This window comes from Salmo salar, chromosome ssa06 (assembly GCF_905237065.1).
Source record: "Salmo salar chromosome ssa06, Ssal_v3.1, whole genome shotgun sequence".
NCBI lineage: Eukaryota > Metazoa > Chordata > Actinopteri > Salmoniformes > Salmonidae > Salmo > Salmo salar.
This window is the reverse complement of record NC_059447.1, coordinates 68,363,317-68,389,675: the sequence shown is the minus strand read 5'-3', so window position 1 is coordinate 68,389,675 and position 26,359 is coordinate 68,363,317. Positions and strand designations below refer to the sequence as shown.

Here is a 26,359-nt window from a genome sequence, read left to right as displayed (position 1 = left end):
ACACTACTCCACAAAGGGGCAGAAAAACCTATTTCAAAAAGGTCTGTGTAATTTCAGCATCAGGTTTGCAAGACGAGAGTGAAGTCTTGACACAGGAAATTACCACTATGCTTGAGGCTGTGCATCCCTCTGTTCTAGACGAAAAAGAGTGTTTACAGGAGTACCTAGAGAAAGGGAAGGCATTTGCCCTTGATTACAGTTTCAACCCAGAAATATGTGACACAGATTGTACTAAACTGAGACTGTCATTTGAGCAGTGCTGGGGAGACATGGTACAGGACAAATATGCTGATCTTCTCAGGGAGAGATTAATCGAAAACTTCAACAGGGGGGTTGTCCAGCTTTTCATCAAGGATGCCACTGCTCTTACTAAAGACTACATACAGATAGGTCAGATAAAGTTTCCAGATCAGGCTTGAGAAGTTTTCGCCGATGTCCCTTGAATTGCTCTTTGCTTCAGCAGGGATATTGGCCCTTGACTTGTTGAAACACAATGCACAACATATTCTATCTGTCTGCCTATTTGTCCTCTCATCATTTTGTTGAGGAAGAGTGATTTTCCTTTTGAATGTAATATGTATAATAACAATGATGTGTCAAAATGCTTGTCTTTATTACATTCCTCAGTACAGCTACAGGTGCACACTAAGGAAGGGCATCAAGTACAGTGTTAGTTAGTGCACATCGAGCTCATGGAGATACAGGTGCCATCTCTCACTGTGTAGTAGGGGTTCTCAAGGGTAACTTACAGTATATCACAATGGTGTATTATACAATTATACTGGAGTGAAGTCTTTACATAGAAATGTATGTTCATATTTTCATGGTCAATTACATGTGACAATGCTCCTCTATTTACCATACCAAATGCGTGTTTCCCTCCTGCAATTTACAAGCAAATTAAGGCACAACATTTTATAGTTAAAATATATGTTTTGTTAACAGTATTTGCTTCCAAATGCTTGTTTCTTGAATGAAATATTGTTTTTGTTTTCAGTAGAATAAATACCAGGGTGTAGAACCTACCCAATTACACTGAAATAAACAGACATGGAAATATCAGAGATTACTACAATTATTTTGGGAAGGATAATCTTTTAGAGTTCTTGCTTGTAGGAACATACTCTGCCCCTTTCATGGGTGGACAATTTCATTATAATCTACAGAGGGCGGTATGTGCCACTAAATCCATGTCCCATTCATCACACGCAGCATAGTAGCCAGGCTAGGTAGTTTATCAGTAAGAGATAATAGTATATTTTTTAAATCAAATAATAGTTTTGTCATACACAAGATCAAAGCAAAAGGTCACAGTAAAGATGACTAGGATGCAAATGTCATAGTAGCTAGTAATAATACATTAGGAAAAGGTGAAAATAATTGACAGCATTGTTTTTGCAGTAGGCAATCACACTATACAGAGTGATGAAGTCCATGGAGTTCATTCAACAGTGACGTCCGGCGAGTGGGTAAAAGGAAATCAAATCACTTTGAATAAACAGAGGATTGTTTTTGTCTTGTCCTATATTATCCCTCGCACATTGGAGGTTCCTGTGAGCACAGGGTAATTGAGGGAGTGCGATCAAGACCTGCTATGTGTGCTTCACTTTTTTTCGCTCTTCTTTTTGTCATTGGTTCTATAGATATGTGTTTCTGCACCTGAACAGTTCTCCTTATGTGTCTAATTCCCATCTTTCTATGCCGGCTGGTTCTGTGTGTCTGTGCTCCAGACCTGACTTAGTGCCGGAGCTCAGAAAGGAAGGTACAGTAGCTGTGCTGTGTGTAGGTTGGTGTGAGAAGTCAGCGGTGATCCTCTCTGTCTTAGGCCAGGATCAGGCTGTTCCAGGGCTCGTTCTTGGAGCCCGAGGACCCACCGTGCCCCCCAGGGGACAGCTTAAGGGGCAGGGCCCCACCCTGGGCATTTATATATGCTGGGAGGCCCGAAACCTGGAGGGAAAGGAAGACAGGTGGGCTAAGAGCTTTGTGTGTGTGTGTTTGTGTGTGTGTGTGTGTGTGTGTGTGTGAGAGAGAGAGAGAGTTCATTGACTAACCTGTGTGTGTGTGTTGTGGTGGTGTGAGTACAGGCTGAGTGCCTCTGGTTCTGTCTTTATCTGGCGAGGCTCCTCTGAGTTACAAGGGGCACTGGGAGTGCTGCTGGGGGTGTGGCCATCCATGCCTGGAGTCCCTACAACACAGAGACCAGGGTTACTTTACACACACAGACACACACTCACACAAACAAACACACACACACACACACACACACACATTCACACACACACAAACGGACCAGGTTTGGACTTGTTGAGGTTCTTGGGTTTGCGTTTGCGTGTCTGAATCCCCTCCTTCTTCATGGCTAGGGGACGAGGAACCCCATGTAGTTTCATGTAGAGACCACAGGCGTTGCAGACAGGCTCTCCCTCTGCGTTGCGTCTCCACAGTGTGGTGGTGGTGGTGTGGCAGTTAGTGCACAACAGACCCACTCTTCGAGATGCAGACTGAAACACACAGAGAGAGTGAGAAAGAGAGAGAAAGAGAGGGAGAGAGAAAGAAAGAGTGAGAGAAACAGCAAGAGAGCGAGATATAGAGATAGAGACAGAGAGCAAGAGAGAGAGAGAAACAGAGATAAAGAGAAAGAGATATATAGAGAGAAAGAGAGAAACAGAGAGAAAGAGAGAGAGAAACAGAAAGAGAGAGAGATAGATAGAGACAGAGAGAGAGAGAAAGAGAGAGAAAAAGAGAGACAGACATAGAGAGAGAGACAGAGAGGGTGAATCAAATGAAATCCACCACATAAAATCAAATCAAATGTTATTTGTCACATGCGCAGAATACAACAGGCGTAGTAGACCTTACAGTGAAATGCTTCCTTACAAGCCCTTAACCAACAATGCAGTTCTAAGTAAAAAATAGATAAGTAAAAAATAAGAAATAAAAGTAACAAATAGTTAAAGAGCAGCAGTAAAATAACAATAGCGAGGCTATATACAGGGGGTACCAGTACAGAGTCAAGGTAATTGAGGTAATATGTACATGTACAGTTAAAGTCGGAAGTTTGTAGGTTAGGTTGGAGTCATTAAAACTTGTTTTTCAACCACTCCACAAATTTCTTGTTAACAAACTATAGTTTTGGCAAGTCGGTTAGGACATCTACTTTGTGCATGACACAAGTAATTTTTCCAACAATTGTTTACAGACAGATTATTTCAATTATAATTCACTGTATCACAATTCTAGTGGGTCAGAAGTTTACATACACTAAGTTGACTGTGCCTTTAAACAGCTTGGAAAATTCCAGAAGATGATTTCATGGCTTTAGAAGCTTCTGATAGGCTAATTGACACCATTTGAGTCAATTGGAGGTGTACCTGTGGATATATTTCAAGGCCTACCTTCTAACTCAGTGCCTCTTTGCTTGACATCATGGGAAAATCAAAAGAAATCAGTCAAGACCTCAGAAAGAAAATGTAGACCTCCACAAGTCTGGTTCATCCTTGGGAGCAATTTCCAAACGCCTGAAGGTACCACGTTCATCTGTGCAAACAATAGTACGCAAGTATAAACACCATGGGACCATGCAGCCGTCATACCGCTCAGGAAGGAGACGCGTTCTGTCTCCTAGAGATGAACGTATTTTGGTGCGAAATGTGCAAATCAATCAACAGCAAAGGACCTTGTGAAGATGCTGGAGGAAACTGGTACAAAAGTATGTATATCCACAGTAAAACGAGTCCAATATCAACATAATCTGAAAGGCCGCTCAGCAAGGAAGAAGCCACTGCTCCAAAACCTCCATAACAAAGCCAGACTATGGTTTGCAACTGCACATGGGGACAAAGATCTGCTGAAACAAAAATAGAACTGTTTGGCCATAATGACCATCGCTATGTTTGGAGGAAAAAGGGGGAGGCTTGCAAGCCGAAGAACACCCTCCCAACCGTGAAGCACGGGGGTGGCAGCATCGTGTTGTGGGGGTGCTTTGCTGCAGGAGGGACTGGTGCACTTCACAAAATAGATGGCATCATGAGAATGGAAAATGATGTGGATATATTGAAGCAACATCTCAAGACATCAGTCAGAAGGTTAAAGCTTGGTCGCAAATGAGTCAATCCTATAGAACATTTGTGGGCAGAACAGAAAAAGCGTGTGCAAGCAAGGAGGCCTAAAAACCTGATTCGGTTACACCAGCTCTGTCAGGAGGAATGGGCCAAAATTCACCCAATGTATTGTGGGAAGCTTGCGGAAGGCTACCTGAAACGTTTGACCCAAGTTAAACAATTTAAAGGCAATGCTACCAAATACTAATTGAGTGTATGTAAACTTCTGACCCACTGGGAATGTGATGAAAGAAATAAAAGCTGAAATAAATAATTCTCTCCACTATTATTCTGACATTTCACATTCTTAATATAAAGTGGTGATCCTAACTGACCTAAGACAGGGAATTTTTACTAGGGTTAAATGTCAGGAATTGTGAAAAACTGAGTTTAAATGTATTTGGCTAAGGTGTATGTAAACTTCCGACTTCAACTGTAGGTAGAGTTAAAGTAAGTATGCATAGATAATAAGCAGAGAATAGCACCAATTTACAAAAAGTCTGTATTTACACACGTACAGAATGAGAAAGAAGAGTGTGTGGGAGAGAGAAAGTGGAGTAGAAAGAATGGGAGAGAAGGAAAGAGAGAGGAATACAGAAAGAGAGACAATGCTACTGTCTTGTGTGTACTATATGTTGAAGATGAAATCTTGTCTTGTCACCTACCAGCCGTCTTTGGGGTTTGATGAGGGGTCTGTTTATACCGTTCACCTTGTGGTAAAGTCCACAGGCGTTACACAGGTAGTGGCCCGTACCATCCCGTCTCCACAGTGGGGTGGACATCGCTCCACAGTTCACACACTCACGCCCCTCAGCGAAGTCATCATACAGCTCTGTTGGAGGGAAGGAGACGAGAGGGTGGGGGGCAAGAGAGTTGAGAGAGAGAGAGAGGTATTGGAAAAGAAATGCAAACACTGCTTACCTAAACATTACATAACAACCTAAAATCACAGAATAACATCAAACGGTTTATCCAGTCTTGAAAATCAACTCAGATGATGCTAGTGTGTGCAGAAGCAGTGACAACTCCTGACCAGAAGACGGTGCTCTCTCCTTCCTGTCCATACTAACCATAGAGCTAGATAGAAGACTAATCTTTATATCTGTGCTCTTATAGCGTCTGTGACAGCATGAGCAGCACCATTGAGGCTACAACCCATAGAATCCTCATCCAGTTGACTACTTTGACTACTTTAAAATGGCGGAAGCTTGGTGGAAGCCCTTAATGGTGCTCAACATGCTAAAACAGCCTTTTGGCCACTAGAGGCCTCTATCATTCTCTATGATACTAACACACTACACCATAGAGGTCTGGAATTGTTCCTTATCTGACAGCTCCTCCCTTGATAAAGGGCTAGGCTGGAAATAGAGATGGAATAGAGCTTCAGCTTATACAAATGGTCAATCTCTATAGAGATACTATGATGTTTGATAAATCTAACAGGGTATCTCCAGTCAGCACTTAACCACGCTGTCAGATGCAGTATCTAACTATATTGTGTATATACTTCATATAATCACACAACATTTGGCATTTGGAAAACATGAATGTATGGGTCAATTGAAATGAAACAGTGTTTAAAACTATAGATGCATTATCTGATTCAGTGGGTTGTTTCTAGGGAATGTGTGTAGGCTGATATCTGGAGGTAGAGGCAGACTTCTTTCAAGGTTGACAACAAAGCAGAGCTACAGCAGTGCAGGGAAGGGCAACCTTGGGCCGGGTAGAAGCTAGCCGACACATGGCAGAAACACAAGACAATAGACAAAAGAACTGCTCAAGAACAGATGTAGGATCTAAATTTGACCTATACTGTCACAGAAAAATAATCCTGCATCAACAGGATTTGAAAGTTTAGTCCATAATCCTGCTTGGTTGGTGGTTAGGCTGTTAGCTGCCCAAAAGTAAGTTACATGAAAAGTGTCAGTGGTGGAAAAAGTACCCAATTGTCATACTTGAGTAAAAGTATAGAAAATGACTCAAGTAAAAGTGAAAGTCACCCAGTGAAATACTACTTGAGTAAAAGTCTAAAAGTATTTGGTTTTAAATATACCTAAGTATAAAAAGTAAAAGTACATGTATAAATAATTTCAAATTGCTTATATTAAGCAAACCAGATGGCACAATTTTCTTGTTTTTTTAAATTCATGGATAGCCAGGGGCTCACTACAACACTCAAACATAATTTACAAACAAAGCATTTGTGTTTAGTGAGTCTTCCAGATTAGAGGCAGTAGGGATGACCAGGGATGTTCTCTTGATGAATCCGTAGATTGGATCATTTTCCTGTCCTGCTAAGCATTCAAAATGTAACAAGTACTTTTGGGTATCAGGGAAAATGTATGGAGTAAAAAGTATATTATTTTCGTTAGGAATGTAGTGAAGTAAAAGTCAAAGTTGTCAAAAATATAAATAGTAAAGTATAGTACAGACAGAAAACTACATAAGTAGTACTTTAAAGTATTTTTACTTAAGTACTTTACACCACTGAAAAGTGCAATACTGTTAATATAATATAGCCATGTGTTAGTGTGGGTTTTCAGTTCATTTATGTAAATCACGAAGCTTCTGAGGATCTGGAAGATTTTCAAAAAAGAGTGATCAAATGAAGATCCTATATGCACATCCATGTGTATAAATCTCACAGAAGGTCACTAAGTATCGTTATCTCTGTGGGTCTATTGTTGAGAAATATCAGCACCAGCAGTCCGTGCTATAAGGTCAAGAGTAAAATATTTTTTGAAGTGTCTATTTCAATGTTCCATCTGAACACAATATAACCCTGTCCCATGAAGTCTTCAAAATAACAGAATGTAGCATTTACCTATTGCTGTTGGTTCATTCAATTTTCTGAAGAGCTTATCATGAGAAAAACACCTTTCAATTGGAATGGAATTCAATGGTAGTGAAAACAGTCTCCCTGGGGCAGAATCTTAACTTCAGAACAACAGATGGAACTCAAGCTTTTGGGTAAATCATGCATCGATGTCAATGAGCGTTGTGTGCGGCTCTCAATTTGCAACACTTAGTATGACCCCATGTGCTACTCTGCTTCCCCTGATGGGCCATATTTGCACCAGATAGTTTTTCCCCACTATAGACAAGAAATGTGTCTCCTGTACATCCCTCAAGAACATAACTGAAGGGCTTACCATTATGTTTAGAATTAATGTGATTTTATCATTCTACATTGCTGATGTGTTTACATTCAAAACATAGAATAAAATCAAGCACAGGCCGCAATGATAGGCCTTTCGCTCAAATACTGCAAGTTACACTAATAAACATCTTTACTGTGATAAAGTACATGAAAAACATCCAAATATCAGATTAGATCAACTATATTAAATCCTTACACCTAGATGTATAATATATTCCAGAATGTAATGTGTAAGGATTTAATATAGTTGATCTAATCTGATATTGGGATGTTTTTCATGTATATTATATTCCAGAATGTAATGTGTAAGGATTTAATATAGTTGATCTAATCTGATATTGGGATGTTTTCATGTATAATATATTCCAGAATGTAATGTGTAAGGGTTTAATATAGCTGATCTAATCTGATATTGGGATGTTTTTCATGTATAATATATTCCAGAATGTAATGCGTAAGGATTTAATATAGCTGATCTAATCTGATATTGGGATTTTTTTCATGTGCTTTATCACAGGAAAATTGAGTCTTGGGGAGTTTTCCTCTCTTCCTCCCTCTCACTCAGTCCACCTCTGGAACATTAGCGACTTTCACTCTCTCTTCCACAGTAGAGCCCTGATAAACTCAGTCTAAAGTAATGGGTTTGGATTGAAATACAACAGCACCCAGAGAGGTGAGAGGGTTGCATTAAATCGATGTGTTATCTGAAAAACTGAAGTATCTACACTGGAAATCTCATATGATAGCAGTTTGTTTTGATATGATCATGGTACCTTGCAATGTTATTGTTCCTGTGTTGAAATCTAAATCCAGGTTTGGTTTCTACTTCTATCCGTGGTTGGCTGTGTAGGAAAGATTTGCCAATGGGAGTGATTGTAAAAATGTGGATTGGACCAAAGACATTATCTCAGCCATAGATCAGTGCACATGTGGACAGCTCCATAGAAAAAGTGATGGTCTTACTAGATCACATAAGGTCCAGAGCAAGAAACCCATCACAGACTAAGTAACATATAATCAGACAAAGGTGATGATGACACAATCCAAACCAGTGCTTGTGGTCAAACTACCATCCTATTGTGATTAACTGTTGATCACTGTGTCCGGAGTTCACCAAAACTACATACTGAGGCAGATCCATGTCCCAGAGGTTCCTATTCAGAAGCAGATCCAGAATCAGCCAATTCATATGCACCAACTGTAGACGGCATCAGCATTAGCCGTAGACTACCGGCTAATGCCCTTTTGAGATGGAAAATGTTTTCCAAATATACTGAACAAAAATATATACGCAAAATGCAACAATTTAAACAATTTTACTAAGTTATAGTTCATATAAGGTAATCAGTCAATTGAAATAAATTCATTAGGCCCTAATCTATGGATTTCACATGACTGTGCAGGGGGGCAGCCATGGGTGGGCCTTGGAGGGCATAGCCCCGCCTCAGACGATCCCGAAGGTGAAGAAGCCGGATGTGGAGGTCCCGGACTAGCGTGGTTACACGTGGTCTGCGGTTGTGAGGCCAGTTGGACATACTGCCAAATGCTCTAAAACAATGTTGGAGGCGGCTTATGGTAGAGAAATGAACATTCAATTCTCTGGCAACAGCTCTGGTGGACATTACTGCAGTCAGCATGCCAATTGCACGCTCCCTCAAAACTTGAGACATCTGTGGTATTGTGTTGTGTGACAAAACGGCACATTTTTAAGTGCCCAGCACAAGGTGCACCAGTGTAATGATCATGCTGTTTAATCATTTTCTTGATATGCCACACCTGTCAGGTGGATGGATTATCTTGGTAAAAGATAAATGCTAACAAACAGGGATGTACCAATTTGTGCACTCAGTTTTAGAGAAATAATATTTTGGTGCGTATGGAACATTTCTGGGATTTTTTATTTCAGCTCGTGAAACATGGGACCAACACTTTACATGTTGCGTTTATATTTTTGTTCAGTGTATAGTAATATTCTATACATCTAACATCCAGTACACTCTTAGAAAAAAAAGTAGCTATTTGGAGTCTAAAAGGGTTATTTGACTGTTCCCATAGGAGAACCCCTTAAAAAAAACGTTTTGGTTCCATGTAGAACCCTTTCCAGAGAGGGTTCTACATGGATCCTGAAATGATTCAATATGGAAGCAAAAAGGTTTCTTCTATGGGGACGGACAAAGAACCCTTTTGGAAGAGTTTAGATCAGTAATGAATGTAGGTCTATGCTGTGTACTCCCACCACCAGACCAGTAAGCAGTGGTTTTTACTTGGACTTTATTTGACATGTAAATATTGCCTAGTTTCTGACACACATTGTAACCAGAGCGATTTCCATTCCAGTTGCAATGTGTGGAATTCAGTCTTATCATTCAGTGTGAACTAAAGTCCCCGAACCACCTGCACCAATCATACTGAACTCGTCAGGAGGGAGAAACAACCTTCATTTTATCTAGGATCACATTATCCCGATTAAAGTAGGCTTATGAATATCTTATAACTAAATGTTCGTTTTGGGCAGTCAATGATTGTGAATAAACTGGCCTCAACCTGCACTCTAAATTAAAAATGGTAATGGTGGAATTATTTTCTTCTGATATTTTATCTTTAAGTTGAATCGTGTTTCATATTTGTTATTTGAACCTTTTTGATTCTCTCTGTGATGAACAGGAGGCGTTCTGTCCATGGTTTTCCCCGTGAGCTTCGCCTCTCCCTTCAGTTTTCATTTGTGATGACAGGGTTATATCCATTCTTAAATAGAATCATCTGCACCACAAGAGTGATATATAATTATACCATTATTGTATTCCCAATAACATGAGACGTTAAGCTTTGTAGGCCTAAATGCAGTTGTGTCATCGTGCGTAGCAGGCGTTTTAAGATTATGAACATGAGACCAAACTAAAACGATTTGATATTTCTGATTGATGTACCATGCATAATGTAGGAGACATCCATTCATCTTGTGGTCTGCTATTGAAATTCTTATCGGTTGAATTGCGATATCAGTTTAGGTAGAATTTAAAGTGCATTAGGTTTTCATTTTGAGTCGTTTGTGGCAGATGACTGAAATAAAATAAATGTATCTTAGGCTACATTCACAAAAATGATGTCAAATTCATATACATTTAATTTAAACAAAGTGGTAGGCTAAATAGGGATCATAGTTTTGGAATGTATTCACTTATTATCCGAAGTGAATGACTTCTAAATTTGCAATCTCTAATTTATGTTGATAATAACTGGGTGGAATTAGTCTGCTTTGATTTATAATGTAATAACATTTCCCCTTGCTTCTTTTAAAATGTTACATTTGACAGAAGGGAGTAAATACAGACGAACGCGTCTGTGAATGATAAATAAGCTATCAGACAGAAGGGAGTAAATAAATAACAATTGTTCTGAGAAACGCGGGTATTGTCAAAATAAGATTTTAATTACTTGAATATTTGTAGTTCTACAAATGTGGATTTTTTTTAAAGGTCCAATGCAGCCGTTTTTATCTCAATATCAAATCATTTCTGGGTAACAATGAAGTACCTTACTGTGATTGTTTTCAATTAAAATGGTTAAAAAAAAAAGAAGCAAAGAACAATTTCTCAAGCAAGAATTTTGCGAGGACTGTCTGGGCGTGGTTTGAGTGGGGAGGGGGAAACAGAAAATGTGCTGTTATTGGCAGAGATGTTTGGAAATCTCTTTCTTATTGGTCTATTAACTAATTTACCACATGGTGATATCACCATGGAAGGCCAAACTTCCACCAAAACAGGCTGAAATGTCAGGCTCTTTTCTAACAGCTCTTACAATAACAGGGAATTATCATAATTTTCACAATATTATTTAAATCTCATAGTGTGGAGATATATATAAAACACTTGATCATTTATTAATGGTAAAGACTCATACTATAGCCTATATCCTAAACTATTTCTTACACCTGCCCTAGGTAGGCTAGTCTATTTCCAGCTTCTTAAATGGTTTATTATACAGTTAAACTGTGTTATGATTGTTTTTTTTCTTTCATTTCCTTGGTTTGACAAGGCAAAAATTGCCATTACTTGACCATTAAAATGCTTTTCTCAGTCTGAGACCTAAAACCTACAATTAACAGGAATAAAACATATTTTCTTCAACAAAAAAATCCATAAAATGCAATATCTTGGGCTGGCTATGCAGTTAGATTTTTTTTCAATGCATGCCCCAATGTGCAATATTGTCGAGCCCTAGGCCTATCTCTATCTACCCCGTAGGCCTATTAGTATTCTTTAATATCACAAATGACAAATGATAATAAATGATAGAAATATCGTAGGATAGGCTACTCATACGATATAACCCTCCCAACGTGTTCAAGCAATGCATTGACTCTGTTTATTTCAAACCACTGATTACAGTTATCATGACTAAGGCTGTAATGAGACCTATACAAGTGTTTCGGTGATATAGAGTTGTATTATTTGGATGGCTTTCATTTGATGGAAACCATGTTAAATGAATAACATTATGTCCGGAAGACTTGGAAAGATATACATGTTCAAAGTTGGATACAAATGTGGAGATATATAGCCTATATTGTTATGCGCAGTTTAACGAACGGTTGTTGAGTGTTGACCTTTGGATAGGCCTAATAACCTACTGAATCAAGTATGACGTTTACCAATAGCTTTAATTCTAGTAATGAAACAACTGAAATATAGGCCTACTCTTGGCAATATCTTCATCTGAATTTGAAAGCTATTTTTTTAGCAAAACATTTGTAGATAATGGAAAACCTGACACGAAAATGTTAATGGTGGATATTTCTGACCATGTTTTCACCAGTCTTACCTAGGTTGGGGTGCCGTGTCTGGCCCCCGGACTGCAGGCTATGCAGGACGGAGCTGTCGAATGGAGACGTGGCCCACGTCCCGCCCATGTTTGGGCTCATATAGGCCGGGTACGGACTGTGGTAGGACCCGCCGAGGCTTCGCGTCCCGTAATGATCCCTCCCGTTGGTGGAGATGTTGAGCGGACTAGTAAACGTGTTCGTCTCCCGAGCTACGGCGACCCCGGATGAGAGAGTTGGGCTGGTGGAGAAGGCGAACCGCGGGGAAACCGGAGGGTGGTGCGCATTGCCGGTGTTGTAGGAGGGCACCGACTCGGAACCCGGCTGCGCCCAGGCCGGGTGGCCTGACACGGGGTTGCTCTGCTGCGAGGACCCGTGTGTCTGGAGGTAAGGCAGCGTGGGGATCATGGGGGTGACCCGGGTCGTGGGCACGTACACCGGTGAGGTTGTGGGGGAGGCATTGTGGAGGAAACTGGGCTCGTACGACGAGGGTCCGTGGTTGGTTGTCATGGTTATGCCCTGGTACATATCTGCTCCTCTGGGGTGACCATCAGCGTTGATAGTTGGTTATGATAGCAGCTGTGTCCACAGGCTCCTCGCTAACGTGTGAATGATTGCTGGTAATCCAACAGAAATTCTCTCCAACTTCTTCTGTAAACGGACTCTTGTCATGTAGTCAAACATAGGCTACCATTTCAAATCGTTTTTTTCCTTCTTCGCCGAATAGACTATAGCCTAGTGTAGGCTACAATAAAATAATCATCATCTCTCCGGAGAGGAGAGGAGTGGGAAGCCGAGGCACAGTAATGGACAAGATTCCTGCTCTCATGTTATCATCTCTCTCGCGCTCTCTCTCTCTCTCTCTCTCTCGCTACCTTTCTCTCTCTCTCGACCCACCCTTCACGGTGACTACTGAAGCCTACTCTACCCCAGCTAGTGTTTGAATTGTTTCCTGAAGAAGATCATACGATTAAAGAGATTGTCTTTGTAAATACCAGAAGATCAACGGCATATTTCTCAGATGAGATTAAATATGTAATCCAAAACAATAAAATACAAGTAGGCCTACAATGTAACATACGTAGGCCTATAATTTTTTGTGAAGCAACTGAGAAATAATATATTTTTAGATTTTCCACCTATTTATTTCCCCTTTAGCAAAGTCAATGTGGCAGTTCATGTATGATCATTTTTGCTCAGACTATCACCTTCAGGTTTTCATTGATTGCCACAATTTGTCAAATTATGGAACAAATAACACAGTGTATCTTAAAAAACGTATCGAATGATGTAAACATTTTATGAAAAAAGGTTTTCTTTTGTGAACGTTTTCTTCGTGCCTATTACAAATCAACTCGTTGCGCGTGATTGTATTTGTATGACTCTCACATTTCAAAATGGTTTATGACATTTACCGCCCAAGAAAGTAAAAACAAAAACATGAGATAGAAATAAAACATGTTCTTTAATTTGATTGAATGAGCCTGGACATTCAATAATATGTTTCACTTGCTGAATGATTACGATGAAGACCTTTATTATTGTAAATTGTGGTGTTAGCCAGTCAATAATAATAATTATAACAACAACAACAATAGGGCTTACCAAATAATAACACTATTATTAATAATAGCAATACAATAAACAACACAAATAAAACAAAACAATTAGTCCTAATAATAACACAAATAATAATCCATCAATAAAATAGCATAAACATAACGTTAAATATAATGCTATTTTTTTTTGACCTAACGAATGTTTCTACCATTGTTAGAGATGATGGAGACTGAGTGCTGGGTCGGTTGGTAACCTATACAGTCACGGTCCGGCCCGATGGTCGACGCCAGACAAGTCTTTAGTCCTCCGCGTCGGATGTGTCGAGCGTTGTTGTTCTCTCGTAGACAGATTTATACCTGTCATCAACACTTGTGAATGTAAACACACGAGGCCACTTCATTGTCCCGCTCTTCCCCTTGACAGTCATACTTTGAATTATGTGGTTCAACACACTATGCGTGCTGCCAAGTCAATGCCTGCACTTGTGTGTGTGCGTGTGTGTAGCTCAGGAGCAACGTTTTGTCGGTTAAGTCAGGCTAATTTCTGTCAAATTTCGTTTCATATTTGGTTATACATAAACATGAATTACTTCAAAGTATTTCTTAAACGAATATAAATTGATATTCACAACAAAAAAACATATATTATGGCTGTGTGTTAACTAAATGTAAGTTAATTAATAATGACCAATGAAAAATAAAAATACGGTAATAATAGGGATTGATAGCTAAAAGGCCTGTTGGAGTGTGTGTCTGTGTGTGTGTGTGTGTGTGTGTGCATACAGTTAGAACATAGCCTATGCGTTGGTGTGTGTATGTGTGTGTATGTGTGTGATATGCATATGCTCGAATACTCCAGTTTCAGTCTTTCAATGTCACTATAACATAAACTGAGATAAGGTGGCAATGTGTAGTGGGAGTCGCATGACTTCAGTGTGTGTATATATGACTTCAGAAAGTATTCACCCCTTGACTTTTTACACATTTTGTTGTGTTACAGCCTGAATTGGATTAAACTGAGATTTTGTGTTACTTGCCTACACACAATACCCCATAATGTCAAAGTGGAATTGTGAAAAGCTGAAATGTTTTGAGTCAATAAGTATTCAACCCCTTTGCTTTGGCAAGCCTACATAAGTTCAGGAGTAAAAATGTGCTTAACCTGTACAGGATCGATGTCCCCCGGACGGTTGAGCTAACGTGCGCTAATGTGATTAGCATGACGTTGTAATAAGTTACATGGACTCCCTCTGTGTGTGGTAATAGTGTTTAACATGATTTTTGAATGACTTCCTCATCTCTGTACCCAACACATACAATTATCTGTAAGGTCCCTCAGTCAAGCAGTGAATTTCCAACAGATTCAACCACAAAGACCAGTGGAGGTTTTTAATGCCTCGCAGAGAAGGGCACCTATTGGTAGATGGGTAAAAAACTAAACACAAAAGAATAATGTGCAAATATTGTACAGTCCAGGTGTGCAAAGCGATTAGAGGCTTACCCAGAAAGACTCACAGTTGTAATCGATGCCAATGGTGAGATATTTCTGTATTTCATTTTCAATACATTTATAAACATTTATAAAAACAGGTTTTCACTTTGTCATTATGGGGTATTGTGCATAAGTGGGTGAACACATTTTTGTTCTTCTATCCATTTTGAATTCAGACTGTAACACAACTAAATGTGGAATAAGTCAAGGGGTATGAAGGTACTGTATGTGTGTGTGTGTGTGTGGGTGTGTGTGTATGTGTGTGTGTGTGCATGTGCTTGCGTGTATGTTACTCTGGTCCTGTCTATTGTGCCATCAGGTCGGTGGCCAAACAGGATGCTCTTGGCCGTCGTTGAGGCTACAGTGAGGGGTGACCAGACTTTGTGGATCAGCGAAAATAACAAGACACCACCCTCTGTATCTCACAGGGCTTCCTACGCCTCTCCCCAGGGGCCCTCTCCCCAGGGGCCCTGTTCACCCGTAAGCCTGGTTCTGGTGAGGGCTGACTTCGTCCTGCCTGCCTGGCCTGCTGCCTGAGCACACTCAAAACAATGCTGGGTTTGTTTGGTTGACCCAACTGCTGGCTTGCAGGCCTTGGGTCACTTAGTTGGGTTGTTTTCTTTAAAAACTGCTGGGTTATTGATGCTGGGTGCTGGGTTATTGCTGCTGGGTGCTGGGTTATTGGTGCTGGGTGCTGGGTTATTGATGCTGGGTGCTGGGTTATTGATGCTGGGTGCTGGGTTATTGATGCTGGGTTATTGATGCTGGGTGCTGGGTTATTGATGCTGGGTGCTGGGTTATTGATGCTGGGTTATTGATGCTGGGTGCTGGGTTATTGGTGATGGGTTATTGGTGCTGGGTGCTGGGTTATTGGTGCTGGGTGCTGGGTTATTGGTGCTGGGTGCTGGGTTATTGATGCTGGGTGCTGGGTTATTGATGCTGGGTGCTGGGTTATTGATGCTGGGTTATTGATGCTGGGTGCTGGGTTATTGGTGATGGGTTATTGGTGCTGGGTGCTGGGTTATTGATGCTGGGTTATTGATGCTGGGTGCTGGGTTATTGGTGATGGGTTATTGATGCTGGGTGCTCGGTTATTGGTGATGGGTTATTGGTGCTGGGTGCTGGGTTATTGGTGCTGGGTGCTGGGTTATTGGTGATGGGTTATTGATGCTGGGTGCTCGGTTATTGATGCTGGGTTATTGATGCTGGGTGCTGGGTTATTGGTGCTGGGTGCTGGGTTATTGGTGATGGGTTATTGATTCTGGGTGCTGGGTTATTGATGCTGGGTTATTGATGCTGGGTGCTGGGTTATTGGTGCTGGGTGCTGGGTTATTGGTGATGGGTTATTGATGCTGGGTGCTGGGTTATTGGTGCTGGGTGCTGGGTTATTGGTGCTGGGTGCTGGGTTATTGGTGATGGGTTATTGATTCTGGGTGCTGGGTTATTGGTGCTGGGTGCTGGGTTATTGGTGCTGGGTGCTGGGTTATTGGTGATGGGTGGTTATTGGTTCTGGGTGCTGGGTTATTGGTGATGGGTTATTGATTCTGGGTGCTGGGTTATTGGTGCTGGGTGCTGGGTTATTGGTGCTGGGTGCTGGGTTATTGGTGCTGGGTGCTGGGTTATTGGTGCTGGGTGCTGGGTTATTGGTGATGGGTTATTGATTCTGGGTGCTGGGTTATTGGTGCTGGGTGCTGGGTTATTGGTGCTGGGTGCTGGGTTATTGGTGATGGGTTATTGAGTTATGACCCAGCAGGTCTGATCAGAAGACAGGAGGCATAGTTTAGTAGGCACGTGGCTTTTAGGTAGTTATTTCTAGCCACCGATTAGAGTAAATGTCATTCCTGTTCATCTGTTCCGTTGTATAGTTTTCATATGTTAAGGTTGAACATTTACATTTTTGTAGCTTCAATAAGGTTTATAGAACTGTAGAAATTCCCCAAAAGCCTATGTAAATCCCATTGTTGGGATACGATAAGGAGGTATACCTTATTATGTAATAAGGGGATATACCTTATTATAATATCTAATAAATAATCATAAAGGTGCAATATGCAGAAATCACTACGCTACTTCCTGGTTGCTAAAATTCGAATAGTTCACCTAATTTCAGTTTATGTGACAAAACAAGCAATGTATAATGTAGAAAATCATTGTACCATCTAAACCGCTGTGAAATATATTTTCAATAACAAAAGATATTGCATTTTCAGCTTTTTGAAGCTAGTGAACAAAACCGAATGTAAAATATGCAAAAACAACATTTAACCTATGTTTGGGTAATCCCAACAACCCAACTTGTTAGGTTATTTACACAACCCAACTGGCTGGGTCAAATAACCCAGCGTGCGTTCTGTTCAATATTTACCCAGCGCTGAGTTACCAAATAACCCAAATTGGTTTGTTTTTAACTTAGTATTTTTTAGAGTACAGAATGTTTCCACATCTAAACAGCCATACCTGTTTGATGTACACTGCTACAGAAGGAATAACTTTTCTCTAAAATGTCCAACTTTCTCCCTCTCTACCTTTTTCTCTCTGTCTCCCTTCTCCTATCTGTTTGTGTAGACAACAGGGTGTGCCCAGCGCAGCCAGCCCACTCCTGTCCAGTCCAGCCCGGCCAGCCCAGGGCAGCCCATTACAGTACTGATTCTCCTGTTCTTGGCCCCTGGAGAGTCAAGGCAAATAGCCCAGTATTGCTGCATTGGAAAGGAACAGGGCATCATCAATGTGTAACTGGCGGGCTGATAAAGCAGCTAATAACTAAGCCTGCAGCTATTAACCCAAAGAGCCTAGCTACGTGGGGAAACACTCTGTGACGTGTATCCCTGATGAGTCATGAACTTGCCTGGGGTATATACAGTAGGAGGGGATCTATGAGGGAATCTATAGGGAAGCGGGACAAGGTGTTTTGTGGCAATTTTAGCTGATGTGTAGGTTTGACACTGCATTACACGATCGGTTCTGACTGACATTTCATTGATTACTCTGTATGGAAATGAACATATTGGTTTGAATATACTTGAATGTCTCTTGTGCATGTGTGTACAATAGGTGTAGCTGTCTGAGTTGTGTACTTGTACATGCCTTGGCTGTAATATCACTGACAGAATGTGACGGAGAGCAGATCTCACAGAGACTGGATCTGAGACAGAGGCCAGATCTCACAGAAGCTGGATCTGAGACGGAGACCAGATCTCACAGAGGCTGGATCTGAGACGGAGGCCAGATCTCACAGAGGCTGGATCTGAGATGGAGACCAGATCTCACAGAGGCTGGATCTGAGACGGAGGCCAGATCTCTATGTATGTCTACTGCAGTGTGTGTGTATGAATTAGGTGTTGGGTGAAGGACCAGATAGAGATGTTGGTGTGTGTGGGGGGGGGACAGACGGAGCTGGAGGGAACTGTTATGTGGGAGGTGTATTTTATGTGTGTGTGTGTGTGTGTGTGTGTGTGTGTGTGTGTGTGTGTGTGTGTGTGTGTGTGTGTGTGTGTGTGTGTGTGTGTGTGTGTGTGTGTGTTTGTGTGCGTGTGTGCGTGCGTGGGTGCGTGCGTGTGTGTGTGCGTGCGTGTGTGTGTCATAGGCAGCCTCGCTGTGTGGAGAAGAAACTGCTTTCTGTATCCATAAGTATCCAGATATCCATGTCCTTTGAAATGTTTGAATCATTCTCAACTATAATGTGATTTGTGGATTCAAATAAAGTATTTTATGTGTGTGTGTGTGTGTCAGGGGCGGAAATCCCGGGAGGGACGGGGGGGACACGACCCCCCCATCCTGGGAAAAATATGATTTGTCCCCCCCAATATATCACTGAAACATAACTATGTAATTTAAATAATATTAATAATACGCAATGAAAGCAATTGTGCTGATTATAGACACTTAATAGCGCGTTTTTAAGTTTCAAAAGATTGCGACCCCCCCACCCTTTGCCTCACAATGGTTTGATCCACTGCCAGTTCCTTAGCTTGCTAGGTAACAGAGAGTTTGTATCTACTGTCTGAAAGGCACTCAATGCACGTAACTGACGTGAGGTTAATCCAGTCAATCGCGCACACACACACACACTAGCTGAATATGCAGAGCTAGCGTGCAAATATTAACTATTAAGCTAGCTAGTACCTATTCCATTTATGTGGCGTCGTCAAAGATGGAATCAGCATGCAGATGATGTAAGTTAGTGCTTCAAAGTCCCTGTGATAAGGTTAGCGATAAACTCAAATCCAAACTGAACAGAACTACACTCTCTTCTACCATTGTCTTAAATATATTTAATGGTCTCGCTGCAAAAGCTAAATTGTCGCAAGTGAACTTTTATTTATTTATTTTATTTCACCTTTATTTAACCCGGGTAGTAAAGATTATAGCAAACACCACTGAAACTGAATTGGTGCTCGCTAGCTTTGCAAATTCAGCTATTGTTGGAAGCCAGCCAATATGAAACACACTATAAAAATTACAAAAGGTTGCAGCATATGTTGTGTAAATGGTGAACTCATACAGCTGTCAACTCTTGTCATTTTAATCCGTTTCACATTTGCTAGCTACCTTTTAGATCGAAGCCCAAATAGAATGATTGAATATGATAGAAGCCCATCTCCTACTGTAAATAACCTACAGTGTGTAGCCAGCCAGCCAGGTAGAAAAATGGCAGAAAAATAAAAGACGGACATCAGAGTATTTTTCAATACACCAAAACGCATAGTAAGAACCCTAGTAGCCTAATATCTCAAAGACTAGTTGATAAAATGTTCATAAGAAAGAAATGAAATTCTAATGGAAATGTTTCACAATGATGTCATTAGGCAGAGCAGGCAACAGATGGCACACAGACAGCAGAGTTGGGGACAGATATGCAGGGACAGACTGGCAGAGACAGGGAGTCTCAGGTAAGTTTGTTGAGTCTTTGTTTGGCAACATTATGAAAGGTTCTCAATTTTTTTAACTTGTAAAATAGGAACATAATTGGAAAATGCCATGGATACCCCCACTCTCAACTTAAACTGGTGACTGAACTAAGATTTGTTAAAGGCAATGGTATTGCTGTTGTGATTAGTTGTGTAGTTTTGGGTACCGGTAGTTAGGAGTACGGCAAACACCTTATTTCTTTGGTTCCTCAATATACATTTACCATATTACAATGTAGGCTATGTGTTACAGCACTACTTTTGGTGTCCCCCTCAGGAATTGCTCTTGAGAAAATGTCATGTAATTGTCCCCTCCAAAGTTGATATCAGATTTTCGCCAATGGTGTGTGTGTGTGTGTGTGTGTGTGTGTGTGTGTGTGTGTGTGTGTGTGTGTGTGTGTGTGTGTGTGTGTGTGTGTGTGTGTGTGTGTGTGTGTGTGTGTCTCCATCCAGTCTCGAATGAGTGCAGACTCCAGGAAAGCCTGTCCCCGTCTGGGCTGGGGCAGAGACCTTGTCACTGGGGGGGTCAGTGGCACACTGCAGCCCTTCTTCCTCTGGATAGACCCCCGGCGGATCCCCCTGGCTCCAGGAAGAACACTTCAAATGAGGGAGCAGGAAGAGCCGGGCAAGGGAACTCTGTAACAGAGGACCTGGAGCAGAGGCCATGTGTAAGAGCACTGACCTTTGCCTGCAGGACTGGAAGTAATGCATGTTGCCCAATGTCTGTGATGAAACCATGGTTTGGTTGCCCTGCCTCGTCAAATTTGAGCATCCTAAACTTTATTGAACTCATCTGTTCTTTGCTGAGCATATTTACCTTTTTTTGATTAGCCTCATTGATTTGAGTGTTTATGTGTGGGTGTGTGACCAACGGTAATTAATGTCACGTTACAGCGAGGTTGTTTGTGGTGAGGACCCTTCACTCACACCACTCTTTCTCTGGGCTTATCTTAACACAGGGCTATCTCTTCACATCAATTGGCCAATGATGACCGGAGAGGACAGGTACTTGTGTCTGCCAACATATATAAAAATAATATTTTGAGTGGGCCTTTAATCAATGCCAATACAGATACCTAGCTAGGTTGTATCAATGTGTCCTATATTGTTCTGTCTCTCTGCCTCTCTCTCTCTCTCTCTCTGTCTCTCTCTCCCCCTTCTATCTCTCTCTCGTGCTCTTTCTCCCCCTCTCTCACTCTGCCTCCCATTTTTTCAATATTTTTCTCTCTTACTCCTATCCTAATACATTGGAGTTGTATTGGACAAATAAAACATCAGATTGGTCACTATGATGCGTGGGTGTGTATGAGTGAGCGTGAGCGTGAGCGGGTGTGTGTTATTTTTAGGTATCTGTGTTGTGTTTTGTGGATTAGCTTTGTTTGTTCAATTTGGGCTAGGGAATCGGGAGGGAGAGACATAGGTCTGCGCTTACTCTGTTATCCTGGAGTTTGTCTTTGACTAAATAATTAACTTAGTCCTCCAGCTGTAGCTTCTCATGTGTGACAAATTGTGCTGAATAGGAGTTTAGTCACACCATTATAAGTGCTATGTAAACACACTTCAAACACTGGATAATTCATTACAATACTGCACTGCTGAGTTCTGTAAGAGTTCTTTTCCCCATTGGAATAATCTCCCTTGTTTTAAAGCTTTTTATACAGCACAATAATTCATTTTATAATGCTGTCTTTGATGTGAGTAATAGTTGAAATACCACTTTGCCTGTTTATGATACAATACCATGATGTGCCTCATGATCACTTTCACCGCACCCTGCTGGGCCAACCCACCATTCACATGGTGGCCAATCGTATGGATCTAGCTGCTGATTGACAGCCCATCACAGCCACTCCATAAACCCATGTATCGAGGGGAGTTGCCCTGCCTTCTGCGTATGTGTGTGGTTTATCGAAGGTGTATTTTTAGTGGTTGAGGCGCAGGGATCCCAGGCAGACCCCAGGACCTCTCCCAGTGATAAGCAATGGCCAAAGTCCGCTAGCCTGGGCCTGGAGAGTGAACAGTACACACACACACACACACACACACACACACACACACACACACACACACACACACACACACACACACACACACACACACACACACACACACACACACACACACACACACACACTCTCTCTCACAGGGTATACCAGATAAGATCCTGATAGTGTAGGCCTCAGTGGCGACACTGCGAGGTAGGCAGCGAGGACAGAAGTGTGTGTATGTGTGTTGGGTGTAGAGAGAGGTAAAGTAGGGGTAGGAGTGGGATGGGGTTAGGTGGAGGTGAGGTTGACGAAGGCACAACAATCGATTCACGACAATGAGACGGTGGGTTCATGTAGGGTTCAGATACCAGGTTAAAGACAAAGAGATGAGTAAGAGAAGGAGAGAGTGGTAGAGATACACAGAGAGAGGTTGTGTACTTTTATGGTAGTCACTGTTGTTTTTGTTGAACATATTTGCTTTGGCAATGCAAGCCCTCTCACTTTTCATGACACTTCATTAATAAAGTTTATTGAATGAAAAGCTGTTCACCCCTGTCACTTATAGTGCTGTTCCTCCTAATGTCGAAACAGTGAAAAAGACAACAAAAACAGAACGAGGAAGTGAGAGGAGAGAAGTGTACGTCACAATAAGAGAGGGAAGATTCCTGTTTTGAAAGGATGAGCGTATACAGGACAGAGAGAGAGACGGAGAGAGCGAGTGAGAGATAGACATTGAGTGATAGAAAGAAATAGAGCGCAATAGAGAAGGTGAGGCACAGAGACGGAGTAGGAGAGAAGAGATGGAAGCCACAGGAGGAGCAGTGGAAACAATAGGGCTCCATACTGCTCTTTCTTATCTGTCTGGGGCCTTATCCAGAGGGCTGGCTCTGTTAGTGTAACCTCCCTCCATCCCCCTCTCCTTGCGGGCCACTGGACACCCTTATCAGGCCAGGGCTGACGTCAGGCAGGGGCTAGGGAGCAAGGGGGATGGGGGTGGGGGTGGGGGGGAGCAGGGGAGACAGGGGGGGCCGGAGACGGACCCTGATAGTGGGAGAGAGACAGCCTCCTCTGGGCTGTGGGAACCAGGAGGCTGGCCCTCCCCGACCCACTGACCCTGCACGTCCACCACATACAACACACACACCAGTACCAGGGTATGGGCTGGCCCAGTGTATGTCTGTCAGTAGAGCCAGTACCAGGGTATGGGCTGGCCCAGTGTATGTCTGTCAGTAGAGCCAGTACCAGGGTATGGGCTGGTCCTGTGTGTCTGTCAATAGAGCCAGTACCAGGGTATGGGCTGGTCCAGTGTGTCTATCAATAAAGTCAGTACCAGGGTATGGGCTGGTCCAGTGTGTCTGTCAATAAAGTCAGTACCAGGGTATGGGCTGGTCCAGTGTGTGTCTGTCAATAGAGCCAGTTCCAGAGCGTGTTGGTGTGTGCTTGTGTGTTTTTGTCTGTGTTCAGGAGTAATCCCAGCTCCAGACATATCCTGGTGTGTGTGCCTGTGCATCCTAAAACCAGCCCCATAATCCAGATAATGACAGAAATTCTTATGACTGTCATTTTCCAAGTTAGGACCTTTGAACATTACTGAACTAACCACGTACAAAAATATACAAGCTCACTGCATAGAAAAATCCTTTGAACATGTCACTTTGAGTTCTATGCTCTCCCTCTGAACCTCTCAACACACACTCGCTGCAGTGTTATCAAAAATCCCACACATACGATAAGAAAAAGCAATGATGAATACTTTTATTACATAACTAGTAATGTCTTAACTATTAAACACGTCATCATTTAGAGTGATAAAAAAGAAAGGGTACTTATTCTGTCAGGGCTCAGCCCATGCATCTCCGTAAAAACCTGTGTGGCCTGGGCCATGGGCCGTGGAGGTGCGGTTCTGCCTGGAGTCTGGGCTAGCTAGCTCACCCTGACAGCACAGACATACTGTCACACCCTGACAGCACAGACATACTGTTACACCCTGACAGCACAGACATACTGTCACACCCTGACAGCACAGACATACTGTCACATACCTGTTCTTGTGCTTGTCTCCACCCCCCTCCAGGTGTCGCCTATCTTCCCCATTATCCCGTGTATTTATACCTGTGTTTTCTGTCTGTCTGTGCCAGTTCGTCTTGTTGCCAAGTCAACCAGCGTTTTTCTCTTAGGTCCAGTTTTTTCCCACTCTCTGTTTTTCTCGTCCTCCTGGTTCTGACCCTTGCCTGTCCTGACTCTGAGTCCGCCTGCCTGACCATTCTGCCTGCCCCTGACCTCGAGCCTGCCTGCCGCCCTGTACCGTTATAGACTCTGCCCTGGTTATGAACTCTTGCCTGTCCCCGACCTGTCTTTTGCCTACCCCTTGGACTATAATAAATATCAGAGCTCAAACCATCTGCCTCCCGTGTCTGCATCTGGGTCTCGCCTTGTGTCGTTATACACACGTAAATTATACTGGGATATAAATCGCTGGAGACGGCTGGGTTAAGGAGGTACTTAGCCCTGAGCTGGGGCATGGCTATTGTCACGTTAGAAATGTTGAAGAACGGAGAGAGACTGTGTGTGTGTTTGTTGGGAGAGGGGTTAACAGGTGCAAGTTGCAAAGAGAGACGGGTAGTGGGGGGTTAAGGTGAAAGTGGCAAAATCTCTCATTACTTGCAGGTGCAATCCTCCCCAAATACACACTTTCACACAAGGAGGTGCTTGCAATTAACAACTTATGCACTGTCCTTAATCTTTTCAGTGACTATCTCACAAGTCCTAATCACCTGAACACTGAAACAGTCTTCCACAAAGCCTCACAGTATTTTCTATCTCCCATCATTACACTCCTTTCTCCTCAGTCAAAGGAGTGAGAACATCAATCTCTCAGTCTCTCCATATATTCAGGCCCAGCTCCGTCCGGGTCTTCGGGTCCGGGAGATGTTTTCGGAGATGGATCTGTCGGATGAGCGAACGGAGACAATGTTATCTGTGTGTTGTCCTCGATAAGGGGGAAGATTTGTAACGGTTGCCCTGGTACTGTATCAGTCCCTCTGACCTTTCAGACAAACAGGGAGGAGGAAGAGAAGTGTGGCCTTGAACAGCTAGCTGGAGAGAGGGAGAGAATATAGAGAGGGGGAGGCAGAAGGAGGGAGGGGAGGTCAAAATACAGAGTAAAAGAGAGGGAGGCAGCAATTGATAAAGAAACAGAAAGGGGGTGGAGGTGGAAAGAGGTAACAGGGAGGCAGAGAAAGAGAGGGGGAGAGAGGGAAGGAGTTGTGTCTCAGAGCTGCTCATTTCCCCTTCTCCACCTACACCTTGTTCTCTCTCTCTCTCTTTGTCAGCGGCCACCGCGGCCTTGGGTGTAAATAATTGTAGAAGAAGTGAGAGAAAGAGAGGAGGGAACCATAGGAGAGGAAGCAAGGGGGGAGAGAAGATGTGAACTGGAGGAGCAGAATAGCCTCCTTTCCTTCTCTTGTTCTCTCTTGTTCTGTTTCTGAAATTTTTCTAGGCGTTGGGCCTCAATTTCTACTGTATCTGTTGCGACGACAAGCAACAGACATCTAAAGGATCAGTTTAGATGTGACAGGGCTTACATGGTATTGTATTTACACTTGCATTGCTTTTGTCTCCTTTTGCCCGAAATCCTCAAGTAGATGTTTATAAACTCTACTTGGTATGCGTGGCATACGTATGTATTACAAGAATAAAGATTAGTCACCTCTGAAACAGGAATCCACCACCCTCTAAGACCCTCTTTCTGCCTGTTGAAGTGCCCCCTCAATGCACTCTGTGTGATAGGATAAGCACGGGCCTCATTAGGCTTTTTAATTGGCCGGTTTATTTAGAGTGGGCTGTCTGTGGTCAGATTCCGGACCCGCCTGGCCTCGCGCCAAACTAAAGTAAACTGACATTACGCAGGCCAACTAACAGATCACAGAGAACAACATCCAAACATCATAACCACTATAACAAAGGTGTGTGTGCGAGTGTGTGTGGTGCATGGTGTCTCTCTGAAATGTATAGTGGATTATGTAACATTGTCAAAGACATTCCTCTCTGAATGTGTCTTCTGGGCTACGAGGTGACTTGCAATATGTAATGTGTGTGTGTTTTAGCGCTCCGTGTGTGCCTGTGGGGCTGTGGCGTCTATAGCTTGCGGGGGATCCATCATAGCTTATCATTGTAAGTAAACATGACAGGCTGGACAAAACATCTTGTAATCCGGCAGACCTGCTATCTACCCACAAAGCATATCTGTGATGGTGGAGTGATGTGGCGCTAGGATTGACTAGCCAGAGTCTGAGTGTGTGAGCTGGGGTACACACAAACACACACACAAACACAGA

The 26,359-nt window shown here is 42.4% G+C and overlaps 1 protein-coding gene across 1 annotated transcript; it reads right to left on the bottom strand.

Moving 5' to 3' along the window:
* Positions 1 to 594: 594 nt before the first annotated feature.
* Positions 595 to 12,945, bottom strand: gata4 (GATA binding protein 4). Its single transcript, XM_014205425.2, has 5 exons — positions 12,079 to 12,945; positions 4,763 to 4,929; positions 2,291 to 2,498; positions 2,052 to 2,185; positions 595 to 1,947 (listed from the first exon to the last, which is right to left on the bottom strand). The coding sequence occupies exons 1-5, from the start codon at positions 12,602 to 12,604 to the stop codon at positions 1,822 to 1,824; spliced, it is 1,161 nt and encodes a 386-aa protein (XP_014060900.1). The 5' UTR covers positions 12,605 to 12,945; the 3' UTR covers positions 595 to 1,821.
* Positions 12,946 to 26,359: the final 13,414 nt, after the last annotated feature.

Excerpts from the sequence above, each read along its gene's own strand:
- gata4 (XM_014205425.2), bottom strand. The coding sequence starts at position 12,604 with ATGTACCAGGGCATAACCATGACAACCAACCACGGACCCTCGTCGTAC. Across the intron at positions 4,930-12,078 it reads GACACGGCACCCCAACCTAG|AGCTGTATGATGACTTCGCT; the intron begins GTAAGACTGGTG and ends TCCCTCCAACAG. Across the intron at positions 2,499-4,762 it reads TCAAACCCCAAAGACGGCTG|TCTGCATCTCGAAGAGTGGG; the intron begins GTAGGTGACAAG and ends TGTGTGTTTCAG.